Genomic DNA, 21,953 nt, shown 5'->3' on the forward strand with positions numbered 1-21,953 from the left:
CAGAGATCACTTACTAGTTGCTAGCTGTAGCAGGAGGGCCAAGAGAGAGAAGAAAGGTGGGTTGGTTGCAGTGGAGATAGGGAAAGCCCAGAAGAGAGTGGGGGGTGTGGTGGCAAGGCCTTTAAGGGACAGTGGTGACAGTGGAAATGCGTTGCACCATAGCTGCTGGCACTGAGTTGCTGGAGGTAAGCTGTATTCTGGAATGTGTGTAGTTCATTTGTAAGCACTTTGATGACTCAGTGTGAAGTTGAGGAATACCTCCCTCAGACCCACAGAGCACACATCTGCTGCTGACCTCCATCTGCACTGTCATACTGGTGTTTTGGGATCGTGCTGTGGTGACTGTAAACATGCTAAGGCATCAGATAAGTGGCCTCATCCCACGTGGCAGCCTGTTTTCACTGAAGATTGTATTCATCTTTTTCTTCTGCTTTGTGTTGTTTGGTGTTTTGCATATTTATCATTTTTGGGTTTCATGGGTCTTGTCTACAGGGAATCCCTGCATTTAAGCACTTCAGCTTCCTGTCAATTACTTCCTGAGGCAAGCCCCTTGTTGTCCTTTGCGAACTTTAGGAATCTACTTGTTTCTCGGGAGTTTATACCTTCTCATTCAGGTTTTTATTTTGCCTTTAAAATAAGGTTTGGGAATACTGCTACCACTACGACCTCCTTCCTTCTCCCTCCTCCCTCCTCCTCCCCCTGCAGTCTCTCTAAGTAACCTTGTGAGCCTGCAATGCAGGATTGCACTCCTTTAGACTCTAGAATACTGGGATTGCACACAAGGTCACTATGGATTGACCCCAACTCCCTGTTTTGAGTAAGGCAACCTAACTTTCACTCAATGCAGACCTACCTACTGTTAGCTTCCCCACAGATAAGTGCCCTGTCCTGATGACCACTTTGACTGCCTTTGCCCCTGTGGGCTTTGATCCCTGCTTGCCTCTCAGGCTGGTGTTGTCTGGCTGGCACTGTGCAGCCTTTCGGGAGTTACTCCACTTGAGTCACAGTGTACTTTGGTGTGTGTCATGTACTCCTATCCAGGGCTGGAATTTCCTTACTTCTTTACTGGCCTGATGCTCAGCTTCCATAGTAGTTTTTGTTGTTTTGTTTCCTCTACAACTTTCCCTTTTCTTTTCTTTTTTTTTATGTTTATTTATTTATTTTTATTTATTTATTATATGTAAGTACACTGTAGCTGTCTTCAGACACTCCAGAAGAGGGCATCAGATTTCGTTACGGATGGTTGTGAGCCACCATGTGGTTGCTGGGATTTGAACTCAGGACCTTTGGAAGAGCAGTCCGTGCTCTTAACTGCTGAGCCATCTCACCAGCCCTCCCTTTTCTTTAGGACAAAGATAACTCACACTTTAAAGGAGATGAATTTAAATTCCCATACTCCTTGAATCATCATTCACTGGAGCCTTTTCTCAAGTCACTCAAGTGTTAGGTATTGCTGGTCACTCCTGTGGTGGCTAAGGTCAACTTAAAGTTCCAGAACCCAGGGGGTTTCATTGTCACCAGCAGCCTCGCTTCTGCTGGCTTCCCAGCTGTCACCCATGTGGTCACTGACTGCCTGAATCTCAGCCATGGGTCACATGAAATTACAAGGCCCCCAGCTCTCAATTCAGCTCTGCAGGCTTCTTGCTCCTTGTTACCTGATGTTACTACCCTCAGGCCTTGGTCCCGCCTCAGTATATAATCCCACTATGGTTAGTAGGCATCCAGGACTTGCACGTCTCAGCATGTGCTAGAAATAGAGCCTGGTCCATGTTTGTGAAGCATGTCACTGGGCCTTTTCTCTATCCAGGGTGGCACCCTGTCTTGTTCTTGCTCTCCAGGCGTCACTGTAGCTGCCCCGCTCATTCCCAGCTTCTTGATTATTTGGTCTTCAGTTCAGAAAAGGTGCTCATGGCTCAGCATGCCTTGTGTATCAGGATCCCCCAGCATGGCCTTGCAGCGGTGATGTGCTGGTCTCAGAGACTTTCTCAAGGTTGCTGGATGTCCATCTAAGGAGCCTTTACAGATGGCTCTTGGTTCTCCTTGTGTATTAGTTACTTTCCTATCGCTATGATAAAACACTTTAGAAAGTGTTTGCTTGGGTTGATGGTACAGAGAGATGATGGAGTCCGTGATAGCAGGGCAGAGGCATGGACACAGAAACAGTTAAGAGCTCATATTTGGACCTGCACAGAGGAGGCAGAGTGCACACTGTGATTTGCTTGAGCCTTTGAGGCCTCAAAGCCCATCCCCAGTGGCATACCTCCTGAACAAGGTCACACCTCTTAACCTTTCCCAAACAGCTCATGCAACTTGGGACCAAATATTCAAACTAATGAGTCTAAGGAAGCCATTCTCATCCATAACACCATAGCCTAGGGCCTGCCTGGCACCACCTCTCCAGGCACACTGTCGGCAGGTAGGCACCACCTCCCAGAATACATTTGCTTTTTGTTTGAGAAAATGTTTGGCCAATATGAAAGTTGTATGCATGAGCTTATATGCTGCTGAGACATTTCTTCTTTCCCCCAAGGCTTCTAGCATAAGGTCACTCTCCAACTCTGTGCAGAACTCCAGTAACCCTTACACCTTCAGAGGACCCTAAGCATCCCTTGTTTTGATGTATGTGTATAAAAGTACCATAGTGTTAACATAATTACTAATTGTATTTTTTTTCCTTATTAAGATCTTTCTCTCTGGAGAAATTTGGCATATGCACACATAAGTACATAAATTTATTTTTTCCCCAAGACAGGCTTTCTCTGTATAGCCCTGGCTGTCCTGGAACTCACTCCGTAGACTAGGTTGGCCTCGAACTCAGAAATCTGCCTGCCTCTGTCTCACAAGTGCTGGGATTAAAGGCATGCATCACCACTGGCATGCATAAATCTTAAATAAATGAAATACATCTATTAAAATGAGGGAGTATCATTTCTGGTGTATGTTAAAATACTTATCTGAGTGTCTTTCTCTTCTTAAAGTTGTTCCTAGTCTCTGGAACGTTGATGCAGAAGTCACAGTCCCTGAACAGAAACCTGGGGAAGTTGCTGAGGAACTAGCAAGCTCATACGAGAGGAAACTCATTGAGGTAAGACTAGCCCTATTTCCCATGCTGTAGTTATCTGGAATGCTGGCTGCTCTGGTATAACTTAGGTGAGGGCCCACCTGCTGTAGCAGCCAGCCAGCTCCATAGACCAGAAAGGCGAAACACAAAGAGATAAACTTGGAAGAGAAGGGAAAGTTGATTCTCTGGAAAACTTTACTTAGCTAGAAATGCCTGAGATCTGTGGCAAGTGAGTAGGAGCAAGAGCATGAACATGTAACATTAAAAGCGAAAGAACTTGGTGCTGGAGAGGTCGTTCAATCAGAGAGAGCTTGCTGGATGCCCCTCATGAACTGAGCCTGCATCCTAGAACGCAGGTGAAAAGAAAAGCTGGGCTTGGTGGCTCGCACTTGTAGAATAGAGGCAGGAACAAGAGGACCAGAACAGCCTGGCTGGTAAGCCCCAGGCCAAGGAGAGAACCTGTCTCAAGAGAGTATGTCCTTCCTAAAGGTGTTATCCAAGCTTATCCTGGCTTCCACGTACATATATGCACAGGCAAGCACAGGAGCAGTTGAAGAAAGATGTAAACTAGTAAAGAAGAGTGGCTTCAGAAGAGGTGGCAGAACTTGCTGGTGACCAGGAACAGTCTGATGACTCCACACAGAGGCCCTGCCTGTTGCACCTCCTTAAAGCATTTGCACTTATAGGTGTCTTGGTTCAGATGTGTGTTCCCTGATAGAAGAACCCGACCAAGATAACATACAAAGACAGGCATACATGCAGAAGTCTAGAGAGATTACCCAGTCAGTCATTTGCATGTCATCTAGGTAATGAATGGTCATTTGATAACATTTATTGAGTCAGTTACGAGCCTCATGAGGTAGTGGTGGTGATGGTGGTAGTGTGTGTGTGTATGTGTATGGTATATGTGTGTGTTGTGTTGTAGTGTGTGTGTGTGTATGTATGTATGTACTAGTGCCAGGTACACATGCCACCACAGCATGGGTGTCAGGAGAGCAGCACAACTCTGTCACTGAGCCACACCCTCCAGCTCCAGGTTACCATTTTCTTTGTGCTTCTTTATTTGGTTCCTGAGTAAGAGAAAGGCAGTGATGACACACGCAGCTTGAGTTCCAACTCAGGTGAGCTTGGGGAAGGCAAGCTGCACTCTGACAAGACAGCTGTTAAGGAAGGATCCGAAACCAGGGCCAGGACAACTCTGGCCAAATGCTTTTCACAGAGGGGTCGTGAAAAGGGTCGTGAAAGCAGGAGCCTGTGGGCAGTGGCAGTGAGCCCAGATTCCTGAGTCCCTCTGGTGCTCAGAATGCCCTTTGTGGAGTAGGAACAGCTCTTTCTCCCTTACAGGGTTGTGCAAACCCACATGGGTGTTGTATTAGTCAGGGTTCTTTAGAGGAACAGACCTGATTAAATGAACGAATGAATGAATTTATCATCTGTCTTTCTTAAGTAGGACTTATTAGAGTGACTTCAAGGCTATGGCTGGGCTAATCTAATAATGGCTGTCTACTAACGGAAAATCCAGCAATGCAGTAGTTCAGAGCACAAGGCTGAATTTCTCAGCTGCTCTTCAGGATAAACCAGAATCCAGAAGAAGTGGACTCCAATGCCAGTGAAGGAATGGACTTGCCAGCGAGAGCAAGCAGGCAGAGCAAGAGATTCTTCCTCCCGTGCCCTTTCTGTAGGCTGCCAGCAGGTGTGGCCCAGATGCAAAGTGGGGTTTCCTACCTCTAAAGATGGATCATTTCACTTCAAATGATTTAATTAATAAAACTCCCCTAAGCCAGGTAGTGGTGGTACATGCCTTTAATCCCAGCATTCAGGAGGGAGAGGCAGGCAGATCTCTGTGAGTTCGAGGCCAGCCTAGTCTATAGAGTGAGTTCCAGGACAGCCAAGACTATAAGGAGAAACCCTCTTCAGAAACAAAACAAAACAAAAATAGGCCACTTGAGTTTGAGTTAATTCCAGGGGTAGTCAAGTTGACAACCAAGAATAGCTAGCCTTCCAGTAGATACCAAGTCTCTGAAGGCAAAAAGTATGTCCCATGTCAGGAACTTTTTATTGGCAAGTGATAAGTGAGCTTTGAGGGAACATATTTTTAAATTCTCCCAGGACTGTGTTAATTTAGTCCATAAATGAAGAGTTCATAAGATAGGGAAAAACGGGTTATCAGAGAGAAAGTGGATGGAGTGGGGTGATCAGAGTGGAACTGAGGGGAGGGGAGCTGTGGTAAGGACCTCATGGCTCACTCACTCACTCACTGGCCTCCCAGCTCTCCTTAGGATCTTGCCTCCTAGCTCTCAGCCCACCTTGCTAAGATTCCAGAGAGGGTTTGGTGTGACCACTCCTTGACTGGGGACTGTGTGGACACATAACTCTCACACTATCCTCAGAGTGTAACTGTGCTTTAGTACTCTGAAGATGGGCTTAGGAGAGGTCACTGGAACATTTTGTCTCCAGTTCCAATGGGGCCTTAGTCACCAACCACTGTGACCATGTTACAGTCTCCCACCTCTCTGTACCAGCCTTGGCTGTCTGTGCAGAGATCAGGCCATGGAGGAAGTTTCTGTTGCATCCTATTGCCTTGAACATGGCGGCCATTGAATAGGTAGAGCTGGTGGTCCAGGCTAAAGCTTTTTCTCACAGCCCGAGCTTCCTTTCCTCCCATTTGTAGTTTCCTATCTGGAGCAGCAGAGTTGTGGGTTCTGAGCTCATGTTGGGTAGAATTCTCACTGGACTGTGACTAATAGATTTGGTGACACTGGCTGACAAGTGAACCCCAGGTGTTCTCCCTTCTCTGTGTCCTCTGTACTGAGGTTGCACCACTACACCTCTTTTTATGTGAGTTTTGGGGGGTCAAACTGGAGTCCTCAAGCTTGTGTGGCTGTCCCCAGACCCTCAACTAGCATCTTCTATCCTGATAGCTTTTCCTTCTTCTCTGATTAGGAAGGGGGTGACTGCTGTCTATTCCTGTGGCTTTAGCATGTCTTACACCAGCCTTCTGCTACCTTTGTGTTCACATGAGTAGAGCCCTTCAGGAGCTCTGTGATGCTCTGTGTTTACCCAGAAAGTGGTGAACACTCATGGGGTGGACTAGAGAGCCAGAACAGTGGGAGCCAGGGAGCTTTGCCAGCCAAGCATCGTTCCTTTTTAGCAGGACCAAGAGGAGATCGTTTTTATTCTAATACTATGACTACTGGAGGATCCCAAACACTGTGGTTCATCCAGCGTAAAGGGAGCTCCTACTCTCCTGCTGCCCATCTTTAGAAGCATGGAGTTTGTCCCCATTGCATATGTATACCACACATTTGTTCATGATGGCCTGGAATCCAGCACCTGGGCAGCTTTGGGCCCCAGTGAGCACTGGAGCCATCTGTTACTAGTGAGTAAGCAGTCATTGCTGAAGACTGAAGTAGTAAGACTGTCCCAGAGCTGGATGTGGCTCTGTGGTCCTGGGCTCTGCCCTGTAGTACTGCAAAGCCAACTCAACTCCAAATGCATTCCAGATTGTTTCTGAAACCTGTGGTTTGAACTTTGGAAACTAAATCTGGTGATTAATATTGTTTGTTAACAGGATTTAAGACCACTTAGTAGGCATGTCCATGAAGAATTATATAGATTAGTTTAATTGAGGAGGTGTACTGGCTAGTTTTGTGTCAACTTGACACAGGCTGGAGTTATCACAGAGAAAGGCGCTTCAGTTGGGGAACTGCCTCCATGAGATACAGCTGTGAGGCATTTTCTCAATTAGTGATCAAGGGGGAGAGGGCCCATTGTGGGTGGTGCCATCTCTGGGCTGGTAGTCTTGGTTCTATAAGAGAGCAGGCTGAGCAAGCCAAGGGAAGCAAGCCAGTAAAGAATATCCCTCTATGGCTTCTGTATCAGCTCCTGCTTCCTGACCTGCCTGAGTTCCAGTACTGACTTCCTTCAGTGATGAACAGCAATGTGGAAGTGTAAGCTGAATAAACCCTTTCCTCCCCAACTTGCTTCATGGTCATGATGTTTTGTCCAGGAATAGGAACTAAGACAGGAGGAAAGGCCTATGTTAAACATGGGCAGTACCCTTCTATGACCTGGATTGAATGAAAGGAGAAAGTAAGCTATACACCAGCCTCATCTTTCTTTCCTGACACGCACACATGCTGTCTCAGGTTCCTGCATGGCTTCCCTGTCATGATGGGCTTTGAGCCATGAGCTAAAAACAAATCCTTCCTTCCTTCCTTAAGTTGCCCTTCCCAGGTATTTTGTCATAGGTGACAGATTTATAAAGGGAGGGCTGTGGCAGTTGTAGGGTGATCCGGCAGGAGAACACATGGGGGATGTGACTATTGCCATAATCCTAGCATCTGACTCTCTGGTGTGTTCTTTAGCCTATAGCTCCAAGCAGTAGGCTGAGATGTCATGCCCATGGCTTATGACCACCAAAGAGTTACCTGAAGAAGGTCCAGTGCTCTGTGACTACTGATCACAGCTTTGCAAAGTTAATTGGTTTGCTAGATTTCTCAGCAAGGAAGAAGCAGGAAACCATGTTGCAAACCTATAACCTCTGCTTGTGCTCTGGGAAGCCAAGCTCACTGAAGGAAAAGGGGTCATGTGACAGAAGAGAAGGGACACTCACTGATGGCATTCTAGAGTGAGATTCAGGGGGGAGTTAGTACATTGTATGACAAGCAGTGGCAGCTAATGGATTCTGTGCAGCATTAGTGTTTGAGATGGGCCTAGAGGAGGATGAGGAGGGGGAGGGATGACATTGCAATGCCTAGCTCTAGAAGAAGGCGACAATCTGTCTAACAGATATTTTGTGTTATTTTATGCTACAGTGACCTGGAGTGGACCAGGCTGGGAGCTCCTTGGGGTTAATGTGGACAGAGCTTTTCTGGCCATAAGTCTGTTAAGTACCTCAGCTTCAGCATGCAGTTGGTGCTCCATAAACACACACCAACAACAATCTACTAAGTGAATTTAGGTACCCTGTGAAATACGTGTAGGGTATTAAATGTGGAGCCCCAGATTAGGCTGATAGAGAAGTCCCAAATGTGGCTTCTGATGGCAGGGATTAGATGTCTAATGGGAGCGCATGGCTCAGGAGAGAGCACTTGCCTGGTGTGGTTGAAGCCCCAGGTTCAATTCCCAGCATGACAAATAAAAAGCAAAAAGAAAGACAAAAGACTTCAGCTCTGTAGAGGAGGTAGGCTCTCTTTTGATGCTCAGGGTTGAGGCAAGCTAAGCTTAGGACCCAGAGCAGCAGGCAGCTGGGGCTGGCTCTTACACAGCTTTGTGAGCACTGTCTTAGCAGCCAGCCTGTGCCTCCTCTTCTGTCCTGTCTTCTGGCCTTCCATGCCCATGAGCCTTTGATAGAGCTGGCAGTGGTGAAGAAGAAGTCCTGATGCTTCTTTAATGGCCTTTACTCCTCCAGATGGAGTTCTGTTTTCTTCACTGCATAGTGGCTTTAGTGGCAAAGTCATCAAATTTCTTAGATGTAGAGAGAGCCAGCATTCATTATCCCAAGACCAGGCCAAAGATTAAGGAGGTGGTGATCCTGGGGAGGCTTCAGGGCAGAGTCATGCACTGTCTGGAGCAAGGCTTTAAGGCAGCTCAGCAGAGGTTAGCACCTCACTACAGCTGTTTTGCATGGCTCCTCCCTCCTCCTTTGGACTTCCAGTAACCATGCTCACAATTTTCTTTGTAAACTTTCCCCTCTCTCTTGAAGATCTGAAACTTCAGATTTTTTTCTCACTAGAGGTTTTGAAGTTCAAAGACATTGGATACATCCAAGATACATCTAAGACTCTTACTTCTTTCTCTCTTTTAAGTAATTCCTGTGGTTTCACCGTAGCTCCCTAGAGTTGGCCAGTCCATTTTGGCTTCCAGGAAATATAAGATGTGGGCAGCATTCAGATTTTGATCCTTCTTCTTCTTGACATTGAATTCTGGAGTTTGGTGGCTTGGAGGACACTTGATGCCACAAAGTCAGAGGAGTTCTGATTTACCACTTCCTGTTGGGCCTCTCTAAGCCTCAGGCTCTCAGTGGAGTGTGACCAGTTGCCCTCCTTGAGCTCTACTCTGGGACTTCAGCAGAGCCTGGTTAGGGCAAGAGGAAGCTCTGTGTCCTTCTCATCGTGGCCCGTGTCTTGGTAGAGCAGAAGTTCCAAGCACTCTGCCATCCTTTTCTTCATGGATCCTGAGGAATGCAGGAGTGCAGCCTCTGTTCAGCAGCCAGCAGCAGTGAGCACTGATTCCTCAGCTCATCTTGGTCCCTGGAGATGCTGTGCTGCTCCTGGGTTGCCAGGACTCTTCTGCTTGTAGCTCCTCATCTGAGCCAGATGCTCCCTCCTTCCTCATAGCAGATAAGGGATTCTCTTTGTCTCATTTGGGTATAGTGTTATACACTTGTGATCCTAGCACCTGGGAGGCGGAGGCAGGAGGATCCTGAGTTTGAGGCCAACCTGGGTTGTATAGTTGAGACTCTTTCTAAAAAATCTAACCAGAGATGGAAGAGGCTGCTCAGATGCCTAAGTGTTGGTTTTGCCTTTGTGGAGGCCTGGAATCTGGGGCTGCCTCTGACCTGGAGTCTGGAGTACTTAGGAAGGAGTAGACGAACTTCCACAGAGACACACTTGGAAGATGATCCAAGGCTCCTCTTTTGGACAACAGATAAAAATATTGGTAATTATAGTGGCTGATTTCAGCTCCTCAGCCCTCCACTATTTTGAGTCTCTGTTAGGTTTCTCCCTTTACCGCAGGAAGAAGCTTCTTAAAGCTACTTCTGGGCCTCTAGCCGGAGTCGCCTGGTCTTGATGGAAGAGGTTCAGGGCTGTTCTGTTGGTGCTGGGCACACCTTGGGAGGGATCAGGGCTGTTGTGAGCACCAGATAAGCTGGCCTTTCTTTTACTTGAAAAGCCTGCTGCTTGAGGGTAGAGTGACAAACTTCAGAGAGAGCAGACAGCTGATGTGACCGAGGAGAGCAAGGTTTGCCAGCCTTGCACCGAAAAGTCTCTTCTGGCTAGTCAGCTCTACAGTGACTCCCCTGTACCTCAAGGCATCTGAAGACCACTGATGTGTGTGTTAGTAAACGCTGAAGACAGACCACTGATGTGTGTGTTAGTAAACGCTTGCTGCTGTCTTCAGCTCCTTTCTCACCTTACCTAGAACCTGTTTCATCTTTGCATGGGAACTGGGGCAAGCTGTCTAACTGGACAACTAACTTGTTCCTTTTTCTGTCTTCTATCCTTGACTCATCTTTCCTTGTTAACTTTTACACACACGCACACACGCACACGCACACACACACATGCACACACACGCACACATACACACATGCACACATACACACACGCGCACACAAACACACACACACACACACACACACACACACACACACACACACACACACAAGGCAGGTTTATTGGGAGGCTTCTCTCAGCCAGGAGAGTTCACTGGCCCCAAGGACTGAGGTTGGGAAGTTGCCATGAGGAAAGTGGGGGTGGGAGTGGGTGAGAGAGAGAGAGAGAGAGAGAGAGAGAGAGAGAGAGAGAGAGAAAGGGCATGCACACAGAGAGAGAAGAAGAGAGAGAGCAACTTATTTTTTTCACCTTTAAGATCTCATCTGAATATGGCAGTCTCTAGATGGTCCATCCTTTTGTCTCAGCTCCAAACTTTGTCTCTGTAACTCCATCCATGGGTGTTTTGTTCCCAATTCTAAGAAGGGGTAAAGTGTCCACACTTTGGTCTTCGTTCTTCTTAAGATTCATGTGTTTTGCAAATTGTAACTTATATCTTGGGTATTCTAAGTTTCTGGGCTAATATCCACTTATCAGTGAGTATATATCATTTGAGGTCTTTTGTGATTGGGTTACTTCACTCAGGATAATGCCCTCCAGGTCCAACCATTTACCTAGGAATTTCATAAATTCATTCTTTTTTTTAAAATATTTTTTATTACGTATTTTCCTCAATTACATTTCCAATGCTCTCCCAAAGTCCCCCATACCCTCCCCCCCACTTCTCTACCCACCCATTCCCATTTTTTGGCCCTGCCGTTCCCCTGTACTGGGGCATATAAAGTTTGTGTGTCCAATGGGCCTCTCTTTCCAGTGATGGCCGACTAGGCCATCTTGTGATACATATGCAGCTAGAGTCAAGAGCTCCGGGGTACTGGTTAGTTCATAATGTTATTCCACCTATAGGGTTGCAGATCCCTTTAGCTCCTTGGGTACTTTCTCTAGCTCCTCCATTGGGGGCCCTGTGATCCATCCAATAGCTGACTGTGAGCATCCACTTCTGTGTTTGCTAGGCCCCGGCATAGTCTCACAAGAGACAGCTATATCTGGGACCTTTCAGCAAAATCTTGCTAGTGTATGCAATGGTGTCAGCGTTTGGAAGCTGATTATGGGGTGGATCCCCGGATATGGCAGTCTCTAGATGGTCCATTCTTTCGTCACAGCTCCAAACTTTGTCTCTGTAACTCCTTCCATGGGTGTTTTGTTCCTAATTCTAAGGGGCACAGTATCCCATAATCAGCCTCCAAACGCTGACACCATTGCATACACTAGCAAGATTGTGCTGATAGGACCCTGATATAGCTGTCTCTAGTGAGACTACGCCGGGGCCTAGCAAACACATAAGTGGATGCTCACAGTCAGCTATTGTATGGATCACAGGGCCCCCAATGAAGGAGCTGGAGAAAGTACCCAAGGAGCTAAAGGGGTCTGCAACCCTATAAGTGGAACAACAATATGAACTAATCAGTAGCCCCCGGAGCTGGTGTCTCTAGCTGCATATGTATCAGAAGATGGCCTAGTCGGCCATCACTGGGAAGAGAGGCCCATTGGACTTGCAAACTTTATATGCCCCAGTACAGGGGAACACCAGGGCCAAAAAGTGGGAGTGGGTGGGTAGGAGAGTGGGGGGGGGATGGTATGGGGGCCTTTTGGGATATGATTGGAAATGTAAATGAGGAAAATACCTAATTAAAAATAAATAAATGAATTAAAAAAATGATCTCATCTGAAGAGGGTATGGTGGAAGGTGACTGTAATTCTAGCACCTAGCAGGCTGGGGCAGGGGCAGGGGCAGGGGCATTATAAGGTTGAGGCTAGCTTGGGTCACTTCTCTGCTCTTCTACAAACTGGGTTCAGTTCCCAGGTGTCCTCAGCATTCTTTGTATCCTACATCCTGATCCTGATGGGGCAGCTTTCTCTGTACTTGCCTTGACTGTGTTCTCATTTTGCCCTTTCCCCAAGTCTGCTCTGCTGCAAGCCCAGCAGATGGCAGTAGATGTGTCCCAATCATCACCATTCTATCTGTTCTAGCCCTAGCATCCAGCAGGACCCCTGGCATCTGACTGGTAACCCATTTAAACAGCATTTTCAATGAAGACCACAGGGAAGCTGGATCAAACTGGCTGAGGCAGACACAATACATTTATTTACTAAGTCCTATCTCAGTTTTCTCCTCCTGGGACCATGTGACTTGCTCAGGCTACTGGGGTATAAATAGAACTGCCATGCCGTCCAGGCTGGGGTAGAGATCAACTGGGGAAACTAACATTTCCTGGTTCTTGTTTTCCTTGCAGGGTACCTGTGAGCCATGGATTCTGTGTGACCCAGCCACAAGAGGGCCCGAGACTGGGTCCCCAAGCTGCTGCTTGGAAGGCAGCCTTGCTGTTTTGCTGCTGGGCCCACTGTAATCTTTGTAAAAGGAGGAGTGGGATTTTTATGTTTAGCCAGGGAGCTACTGTGGTACTTGTTGCTGTCCTGCTTATCTTCAGTCAAGGACAGTCTGATTTTAGGCATGGGTAATTCCCCTTCTGTTCACAGATGGCTGTGATCCCCTGAGCAAATCTTTTCTTCCAAGTTCACATTCAGAGAAGACAAGACTTTGCTTCTTTTATTCCTGGCCAAAGCTTTGAATTTATGCTGGCAACCCAGCCGAGCCTCCGCTCTTGCTCTTCATCTGATCACAGGGTCTTGCTTCTGCACTGAGACAGCGGAGAGCCCTGGTCAGATGTGGGGAACAGAGGATAGGGAATGGGATGTACTTCGAGGGGAAGGAAGGATGCCATGGAGACTCCAGCTTACGTTAGCTCACAGAGAACAAGTAGTGAACAGATGAGCGCCTAGTGGTGAACAGACCTTCTCCCTTGCTTTTGGGCCTCTGCTCTGCCAGCTGAGTCTCTTCATCCAAGGGTCAGTGAGTGCAGAGCCGGGGGCGAGGGCAGTATTTGAGACCTTGCCATGGAGGGGAAGGTGTGCAGGTCCTTTGCCTGTCAGCTTGGCTGGGCTAGGGCAGTTGGGCTGCAGGAGGAACATGTGCAAGTTTGACAAGCTGGCAGAGAGACTTAGCAGTGAGACAGGGACATTCCAGTTCCCCACTAGCAGCGATGTCTGTCTCTAACATTACCTCTTAGTCAGCACACAGAGCTGCGTTTTATCACACCGTTGTCAGAGGTGTGTCACTACCTCGCACACAGTCACTCCTCCAGACTGTTCCTCTGTGCAGCTTTCCTCTCATCTGTTTGTAAGGCTGTAGATATGATAATGTTTCTTTTCTGAACACATGTACGTGTACATATGAATGCACGTGAATGCCAGAGGACAACTTCTTGTGCCATCTACCTCCATTGAGACCTGGTCACTCACTGGCTTGGAGGTCACCAATAGGTTAGACTGGCTGGCTCTGGGACACCCCTCCCCAATTCTGTCCTCTCCAACCCAGGGCTTACAAGCAAGTGCCATTGCCTGGAGTTTCCCAGAGGGCTCGAGGATCACACTGGGCTCTGCATGCTTGCAGGGAGTGCATAGACTTTCCTGACTGAGCCATCTTCCCAGACTTGGTTAATACTTTTCTATTTTCTTTTCTTCTTCCTGAAGATGGTATGGTGGGAAGCTCTCCCTTTGTGTTCTCTTCTCTCTGCTTTAGTCCTCCCCAACACAGGCCAGTGGAGACTATGTCCCCCACTACTTCCTGGCTGTTCTCTGCCACTTGATAGAATTTCCTTTCTAGACCCAGCCAACTGTTTGCTTCTAAGGAAATCTTCTTAGGAAAATTTCATCTGTCAGGCAAAGCTGGTGATATCAGAGCAGGATGGCTGCTCTCTCTGGGTCCTAAGAGCCATGTGGAGGTTTCTGCTTGCAGAGTTGGCAGGGTTTGGTTTGGGAAATGTCTAGGAAAGTGTGGCCTCAGGGTACCTGTCACTTCAGAAGTGGCCCTTGATGTGTCACCCTCAGACTTAGGCTTGGCTTCTGATAGCACAGTGCTTGTTTGTTTTATTGAAGGATCTAAAACCTTCTGACATCTGCTTGTCTCTCTTACCATGAGATTGGCACAAAGTGTCGCAGCATTGGTATTAGTTTATAAAGAGCAGAGAGTTGACTGACCATCCCAGATGTGTGTGTGTGTGAGAGAGTGTGTGACATGTGCAACAGTACACATGTGTTCACCAGAAACCCACTCACCTCTAAATGAATGAATGAATGAATGATCTAAGCATGAATTAAAAGTGATTGAGATCCCCTACTTGCCACTACTCCTCTTTTAATTTTTTGAGACAGGGGCTCACTATGTAGCCATGGCTGCCCTAGAACTCACTGCGTAAAGCATGCTGGCCTTGAACTAACAGAGGTTCACTTGCCTCTGTTTCCCAAGATCACTGAGATGCCCTGCTAAGTTCGTACTATGTCAGCTGTCACACTGGGTGTGGCATTTGAGCTTTATACCCAGGAGCACAGTGGACTTGGGAGGGGTGGAAACTAAGGTTTAGAGTGGTTGACTGGATTTCAGGGGTATAGCCATGGAGCAGTGTTGGTAACCTTTGACCCAGTTCTGAGGTCCCATCACACCCCAGGTTATCCATGCATTTGGTTTTGTAAAGCTGTCACCATAAGATGTTTGAACTCTCCTTGGAGGTCAAGCTTCCTGAAGTGTGCCTGTCTTCTACCAGAAGACCTTTCTAAACTACGGGAGATTCAGGCTTGGACTGGGAGTGACTTTTCTCAGTTTATTATAGGGCAAATTAATCAAATAAATTATGTAGCTCAGCTGATGACTTGCTTTGATCTAGTAATTTTGTAGAAAGAACAACTTGAGCGTTTTTGTTTAATCCACTCTGAGTGTGTGCTAGAGTGGGGTTAAAAGCAAAGCAAAGCAGCGCATGCCTGTAAATCCCAAGTCCAGTTCTCCCTCAGGAGCTGTGTTCACCCTTCTCCATACACTGGAGGTCTCTGCTGGACTGGCTGGCTGCATTCACCCTGTGCTTGTGTACCCCATGTGTGTCTTGTTTGTTCCTTACACTCTCTATACAGTACTGCTCCAGTCCTTTTATAGAGGTGACAAAGACACTCTAAGCCCTCAGGTGTTTAAAGCTACATAAGCACTCAATGGCAGAAGACAGAATCAAAGTCCAGACTTGAAGCTCGTAGCCATTCTCCATTGGAAACATCCTGTGTTGGTATTGCTGATAATTGTATTCTGTCTCTGCATTGGCCATGGTGGGAGGATCCGACATCCGGGCTCTGGGTGTGTACCCAGCCCCTGCCACTTCAGCTCCCTGAGTCTTAAGCATCCTTAATTATAGCCTGAGGATAATCTTTGCATTCTCACCCTTCCTCTCCCACTTGTATGTTTTGTCAAGATCTCATGTAGCCTAGGCTGTCCTCTGTAGCTAAGGATGACCTTGAACTTCTTGTGCTCTCATGTGCCACCAACAGGAAGTTAAACCCAGACCTTCATGCATGCAGCAGGCACTGAAGCAGCTGAGCCATAGCCCCAGCCCCAAGGAGTTACCATACTTAATGCCTCATCTGTAGGTAAACAACTACATGCATGGCTTTCCCCTTCTTCTGTGTGTGTGGGGGGTGGGGGTGGGGGAGTCCTCTTGTCTTACTACTTTCTGGAATAGATTTAGTATCACTTCTGAAGTGACTAGTCCTGAGTCCTGTCAGAACAACCCAGTTGTACCTTTCCCTTGCACCTCCCTTCTCCGGTAGATTAGAGGCCAGCCATTCACTCAGGTCATCTATAGCTTCTGCAGATTTCCTGTCTTACTCAAGGCTAGGCCTTACTCTGCTATCATGGGGCTGGTGCTTCCTACCCTCTGCCCTCTGTATGGGAATTTGGGTGCTAGGCTGGGTCAGCAGGGAGCATTGTCCTTTCGTTTTCTGCAGCTGCCTGACTGCCCATACTCCAGGATGAGGGCTAGTTCTAGGTCCTTTAGACTCTAACCCAGACCTGCCTGTACCCCCAGGTTTGCTCCTTTCATTTCTTGTGGCTTGTCATGTGGTTAGGGACAGCCTGCCCCACCAGAAGCATGCTCTGACCTCCTCTGAACCCAGGCATGCATGACTGCACCGGAGAAGGTCCTTTCATTCCCATGCTTGCTTCTCCATCGCTTCCCACCCACGAGGGACTCTAGGATTCTGAGCAGTAGGAACACTGGCTTCATTTGGGCCACACTGGACTCTGTCCACTGTCAGAACTTGGCCAAGAGCCTGAAGTTTGCAGATTTGTCCCTAGTCTTTCAGAATTCCTGCACATTTCTCCCCTCCCTGCTAACCCAAAAAACTTGAGCTTGCCAAGTCACCTGAGATGTTTCGTTTTTCAGGAAATAACTGTCTCTCACAGCATCCTCTGTAGCTGATTTTTCTACTATTCCCTTGTGTTTTCTGGAGCTTCCATTGATGGAGGCTGCTGAGGAAGCAGCTGAGTCTCCTGGTGTTCCTGGGATTGTAAGCCAAACAAGCCCTTTTCTCCCCTGTATAGCTTCCTATCAGGGTGTTTGTTATGGCAACAGAAAAGGAGTCAGGGCAGTCGCTTTCTACTAGTTATCACTGTGTTGCCTGCCATGTTGTCTGCTGGTTTGGTTTGAGCAATTTTGTCAAAGTCATAAAATGGGTGGCATAGAGAGAACAGACCCAGTATCTCATGAGGGTTCCCTGGAACACAGAGGTCCCTTTCTGGATGTTCCGGGGGGGGGGGGGGCAGGGGAGAGAGGGTTCTTTTGAGGGCCCTTTGTTAGGGTAAAATCTTATTTATGAGTGCTCTGTCTTTGTGATCTGACCACTCCCCAGAAGCCCCACTCTTATCAGAACTTGAGTATAACTCCAGTGTGGTTCAGACCACACTATGCTCTGCCTTGGGAGCATTTTCTTAGGTAAAACCTTTTAAGTTATTTTTACTGTTTTTATTACATGTATGTATGATGTGTGATTGCCAGTGCACGTGCATGTGTGTGAAGGTCAGAGGACAGCTTCTAAGTGGCTTCTGGGTCTAACTCAGGTCATTAGGCATGTGTGGTTGGTTTTAACTGTCACCTTGAATCACAAGGGAAGAGGGAGTCTCAGGAAAATACTTTCTAGGTCTGCTTGGCCTATGGGCACTTCTGTGAGGCATTGTCTTATTTGATGAGGGACGATTAGGCCCACTGCGGCTAGCATCAGTCCCTGGGACTGGGCTCTGGATTGCCTAAGAGTTGAGAGGGTTTGAATCACTTTCTTTCTACCTTTGCCTGTAGTTGAGACAAGCATCATGGTGGAGCTCCTGTTACCTTGATATAATGTTTACTGTAATCTGGGACTGTGAGCCAAAATAGACCCATCCTCCTTTAAGTTGCTTTTGACAGGGTGTCTTATCACAGCAACAGAGACGGCAAGCACCTTACCTTTTGAGCCATTTTATTTGTGCTACATAATCCCTTTTTAAGAAGTGTCTTTTTTTTTTTTCTTTTTTTTTCACTGTTTTTTTTTATTACATATTTTCCTCAATTACATTTCCAATGCTATCCCAAAAGTCCCCCATACCGCCCCCCACTTCCCTACCCTCCCATTCCCATTCTTTTGGCCCTGGCATTCCCCTATATTGGGGCATATAAAGTTTGCAAGTCCAATGGGCCTCTCTTTCCAGTGATGGCCGACTAGGCCATCTTTCGGTACATATGCAGCTAGAGACAAGAGCTCCGGGGTACTGGTTAGTTTATCATGTTGTTCTAACTATAGGGTTGCAGATCCCTTTAGCTCCTTGGGTACTTTCTCTAGCTTCTCCATTGGGAGCCCTGTGATCCATCCAATAGCTGACTGTGAGCATCCACTCCTGTGTTTGCTAGGCCCCTGCATAGTCTCACAAGAGACAGCTATCTTTGGGTCCTTTCAGCAAAATCTTGCTAGTGTATGCAATGGTGTCAGCGTTTAGAAGCTGATTATGGGATGGATCCCTGGATACGGCAGTCTCTAGATGGTCCATCCTTTCATCACAGCTCCGAACTTTGTCTCTGTAACTCCTTCCCTGGGTGTTTTGTTCCCAATTCTAAGAAGGGGCACAGTGTCCACATTTTGGTCTTCATTCTTCTTGAGTTTCATGCGTTTAGCAAATTGTATCTTATATCTTGGGTATCCTAAGTTTTGGGCTAATATCCACTTATCAGTAAATACATATTGTGTGAGTTCCTTTGTGATTGTGTTACCTCACTCAAGATGATGCCCTCCAGGTCCATCCATTTGGCTAGGAATTTCATAAATTCATTCTTTTTAATAGCTGAGTAGTACTCCATTGTGTAAATGTACCATAATTTCTGTATCCATTCCTCTGTTGAGGGACATCTGGGTTCTTTCCAGCTTCTGGCTATTATAAATAGGGCTGCTATGAACATAGTGGAGCATGTGTCCTTCTTACCGGTTGGGACATCTTCTGGATATATGCCCAGAAGAGGTATTGCTGGATCCTCCGGTAGTACTATGTCCAATTTTCTGAGGAACCGCCAGACTGATTTCCTAAGCCGGGCGTGGTGGCGCACGCCTTTAATCCCAGCACTCGGGAGGCAGAGGCAGGCGGATTTCTGAGTTCGAGGCCAGCCTGGTCTACAAAGTGAGTTCCAGGACAGCCAGGGCTATACAGAGAAACCCTGTCTTGAAAAACCAAAAAAAAAAAAAAAAAAGTGTCTTAGAGCCTCATTAGAGTGAGTAACTGTAACATGTCATCTTACCAGTGTGTACTTTGCAGTTCAAAAGGGGGCTCATAGGAGAGAGAGAGTCTTAGGCATAGCCGACGGTTCTGCGTGGGGCCCACAGGAGCATGTTAGTTCTCCCACTTATCTCTTCTGTGCAGTTATGTGCTTATGTCGGATGACTTTGTGAATAAAAATTCAGACTAACTGGGAGCATCGGACTTCTACTCCTGCACAACAGGAGCTGTCTGGAGCCACGCCACGGCCAATGCGAGTGCCTTGACGTTTACAGATCTTAGCTCCCACACCCCCATTGTCTCCCTCGCCTAGTCTATCTGCTGTTTGCAGTGGCAACAGAAATCCGAAACTCTGGCCTTCTAGAAGTGTTAGGGGCTACAGATAGAAGTATAAATAAATGTATGCACACACATAAATAGAATATGTACATATATACACACGTGCATATACATAAAATTATGTGCAACTACTGGTCATATTACTATTTTTGCCTTGACTTTTCGAAGCTCATGAGAATTATTAGCTTTTCAGCAGGAAAACATTTTGCTACCTTCATCTATTTCCTGTCTCTCACATTACTATAGCACCACACAGCAATGTTACTGTATAATCCAGTTTATAAACGGTCCCAGCCATTCACCTGCAGTGTCTGGGGAGTATGATTTTGTGAGAACATTCTGAAAATCTCAGCTTTATTCAGAATGTTTTATTCACAAAGCTGCCTAGATCATCTATTTCAGCCATGTGGGTTACTAATGCTCCAAGAATGAGAATATAATTAAAATACACTTAATGCTAAAATGCAACTGAACATAATTTTATCTTTGATAATTTAGAAGGCAGTTGAGCATGCCATGCCTCAGGGCCATAATTATGAACATCAGTAATCTTAGTGTGGCACTATAAAAAGTGTGGTTATATCAGCTTTCTGATTATTTGAAATCTGTGAAAGGCAGAGTTTACCCATGCAGTGTATATATAGGTCTTCTAAGCCACCACAGAAGTGGTTAATATATGACTTTATAGCTGATGAGTGTCAAAAATTGGAGGCAGGTGGATTGCAGTGTAAGGTTCAGTTCTCTGAACACTTACCCTCCCTGTACAGAGTGATGCGGGGAGAAGACTGTGCCTCTCAGGGTAGTGTGAAATAGAGACATGTAGATAGATAGGTATATTTTTAAAATGTGGTGAATTCTTTAGCAGCCAAAAGGAAGTTAGGAAACAAGTCAGTATGCCAGGAAGTAGCCTCTTTATTGGGAAGAAAGTATGTGGTGACTTGGGGTGAAGAAAGAGCCAAGAAGGTCTAAAGCAGACTCAGCTAAGGGTATAATTTTTGTCATCTCTATCTTTATGGTGATGTAGGAGGTAGTGGTGGTAGAATTGATGAAAGGAAGAAGGGATGGAGTAAGGAAATAATGGAGGAAGAAATGATGATAGAGAAGAAGATGGTAGTAATGAGGTGTAGAAGAGGAGCTGATGAAGATGGTATTGTGGTAGAGAACAAGGTGATGGTGGAGATGAGTGGTGAGGGGCATGGGTATGAGGAAGAAGAGTGATAATGAGAGTGATGCAGGGGAGCTGACTGTGATGGTTGCAGGAGATGGAGACGAAGTGAGAAGAGACAGTGATAGAGGTGATGGTGCTGGGGCAATGGAGGATGGATGGGGTGGTTGGGGAGTTAGGGTAATATGAGGTGGAGGATGAGGTGATAGAGTAGGAAATGATGGAGATCATAGTGACGTGGTGATGGAGGTGATAATGTCAGGGCCAATGCAGAAGGCTGCAGGAAGGTAGTGATGCTGGTCTCAGCACTGCAGAGTATTTACTCCTGTGGGGACTGCTTTCATGTAGTACTGTCTCATGTAGTCCTTGTGCTGACCTCATCAGAGTAAGTATCATTTAGTGGATTAGCAGAATCTTGGACCAAAAAGTGCTACACAGGCCTTGAAATCCCTGCTCCGTTACAGCTGATGCCGAGGGTGGCAGTGTCTCTGAAAGACTGCTCTACACTTCTGCCTCTGTATGCCTCAGGAGGGATTGAAGGTAACATCCAAGTGTAAGGGTGATAGTTGCCTTGGGCCTCTGTAAGACATGGCCTCTGGGGACAAAGGCAAGGGTTCCACATGGCTTCCCCATTTCGATCCTTCCCTAAAGTTCCTATCTACAAATAGTAAGGACGGTCACTCGATGGCTGATCTCCCCACTGGATTCCCTGTAAGTGCCAGCCACAGTGTGGACAGCAGTTGTCTCTGAGCTCATCAAAGCTTTGGGGTGAGAGAGCCATGGACACCCAAGAATATCTCTGGGTGTCCCTCTCAGTGGGCTGCAGAGCTGTATCATGACACTGGGTAAGACTGAAGTTGTGACTGGTCCTAGCACAGAGGGAGTTCCCAGTCAGGCCCTTCTTTTCTCCTCAGCCTTTGCCTTCTGCTCTTGAGTGGATTACAGGCAGTTTCTTCTGAAGATGGGTTTCCTCTGTAAGGGTGTGGGGTGTCATGAGGAAAAGGCACCCAGGCCATGCCAGGTCCACATATTCTCATTCAGTTTGCATCTGCATACTACCTCAAGGGCTGATGCCAACTGAGTTTTGCCTTCAGGCTGAGGGATTATCTACACTATGTACCTGGCAGGTGATAGCCTGGGATGAATGGTGGGTACTGGGGAGGACATGGATGCGGTTTCGGACATCATGACTGGTTCAGGTGGTGGTGGGGATTCCTGCCACATGTGTTTTGTGAGTGATAAGTGGAGAGTGGGCACATGAGGTCTCTGCCTTATAAGGACTGCTCTGCAGTGTTTTCTTGTCCTTTCCCCCGTCTCTGGTACAGAGTCACAGACCTTATGTGTAAACATCTGCTGTGAAAGCATCAAGATCAAGAAGGGGTGTGGAGCTTATCTGTGGGAGAATGTGGGGGGACATGTGGAGTCTTGCATCTTGGAAGC

At 46.9% G+C, this 21,953-nt stretch overlaps 1 protein-coding gene across 3 annotated transcripts in view; it reads left to right on the forward strand.

The window, feature by feature from the left end:
- Snx29 (sorting nexin 29) overlaps positions 1–21,953 on the forward strand; it is a 431,651-nt gene that overhangs the window by 245,063 nt on the left and 164,635 nt on the right. For all 3 annotated transcript variants that reach the window (XM_021185334.3, XM_029470597.2, XM_029470598.2), the window contains one exon: positions 2,979–3,085. In XM_021185334.3, the coding sequence (XP_021040993.1) occupies positions 2,979–3,085 (107 nt within the window). The remainder of the gene's footprint in view (positions 1–2,978; positions 3,086–21,953) is intronic.

Source organism: Mus caroli, unplaced genomic scaffold (genome assembly GCF_978045245.1).
Source record: "Mus caroli unplaced genomic scaffold, Mus_caroli_1 scaffold_17, whole genome shotgun sequence".
NCBI classification, from domain to species: domain Eukaryota; kingdom Metazoa; phylum Chordata; class Mammalia; order Rodentia; family Muridae; genus Mus; species Mus caroli.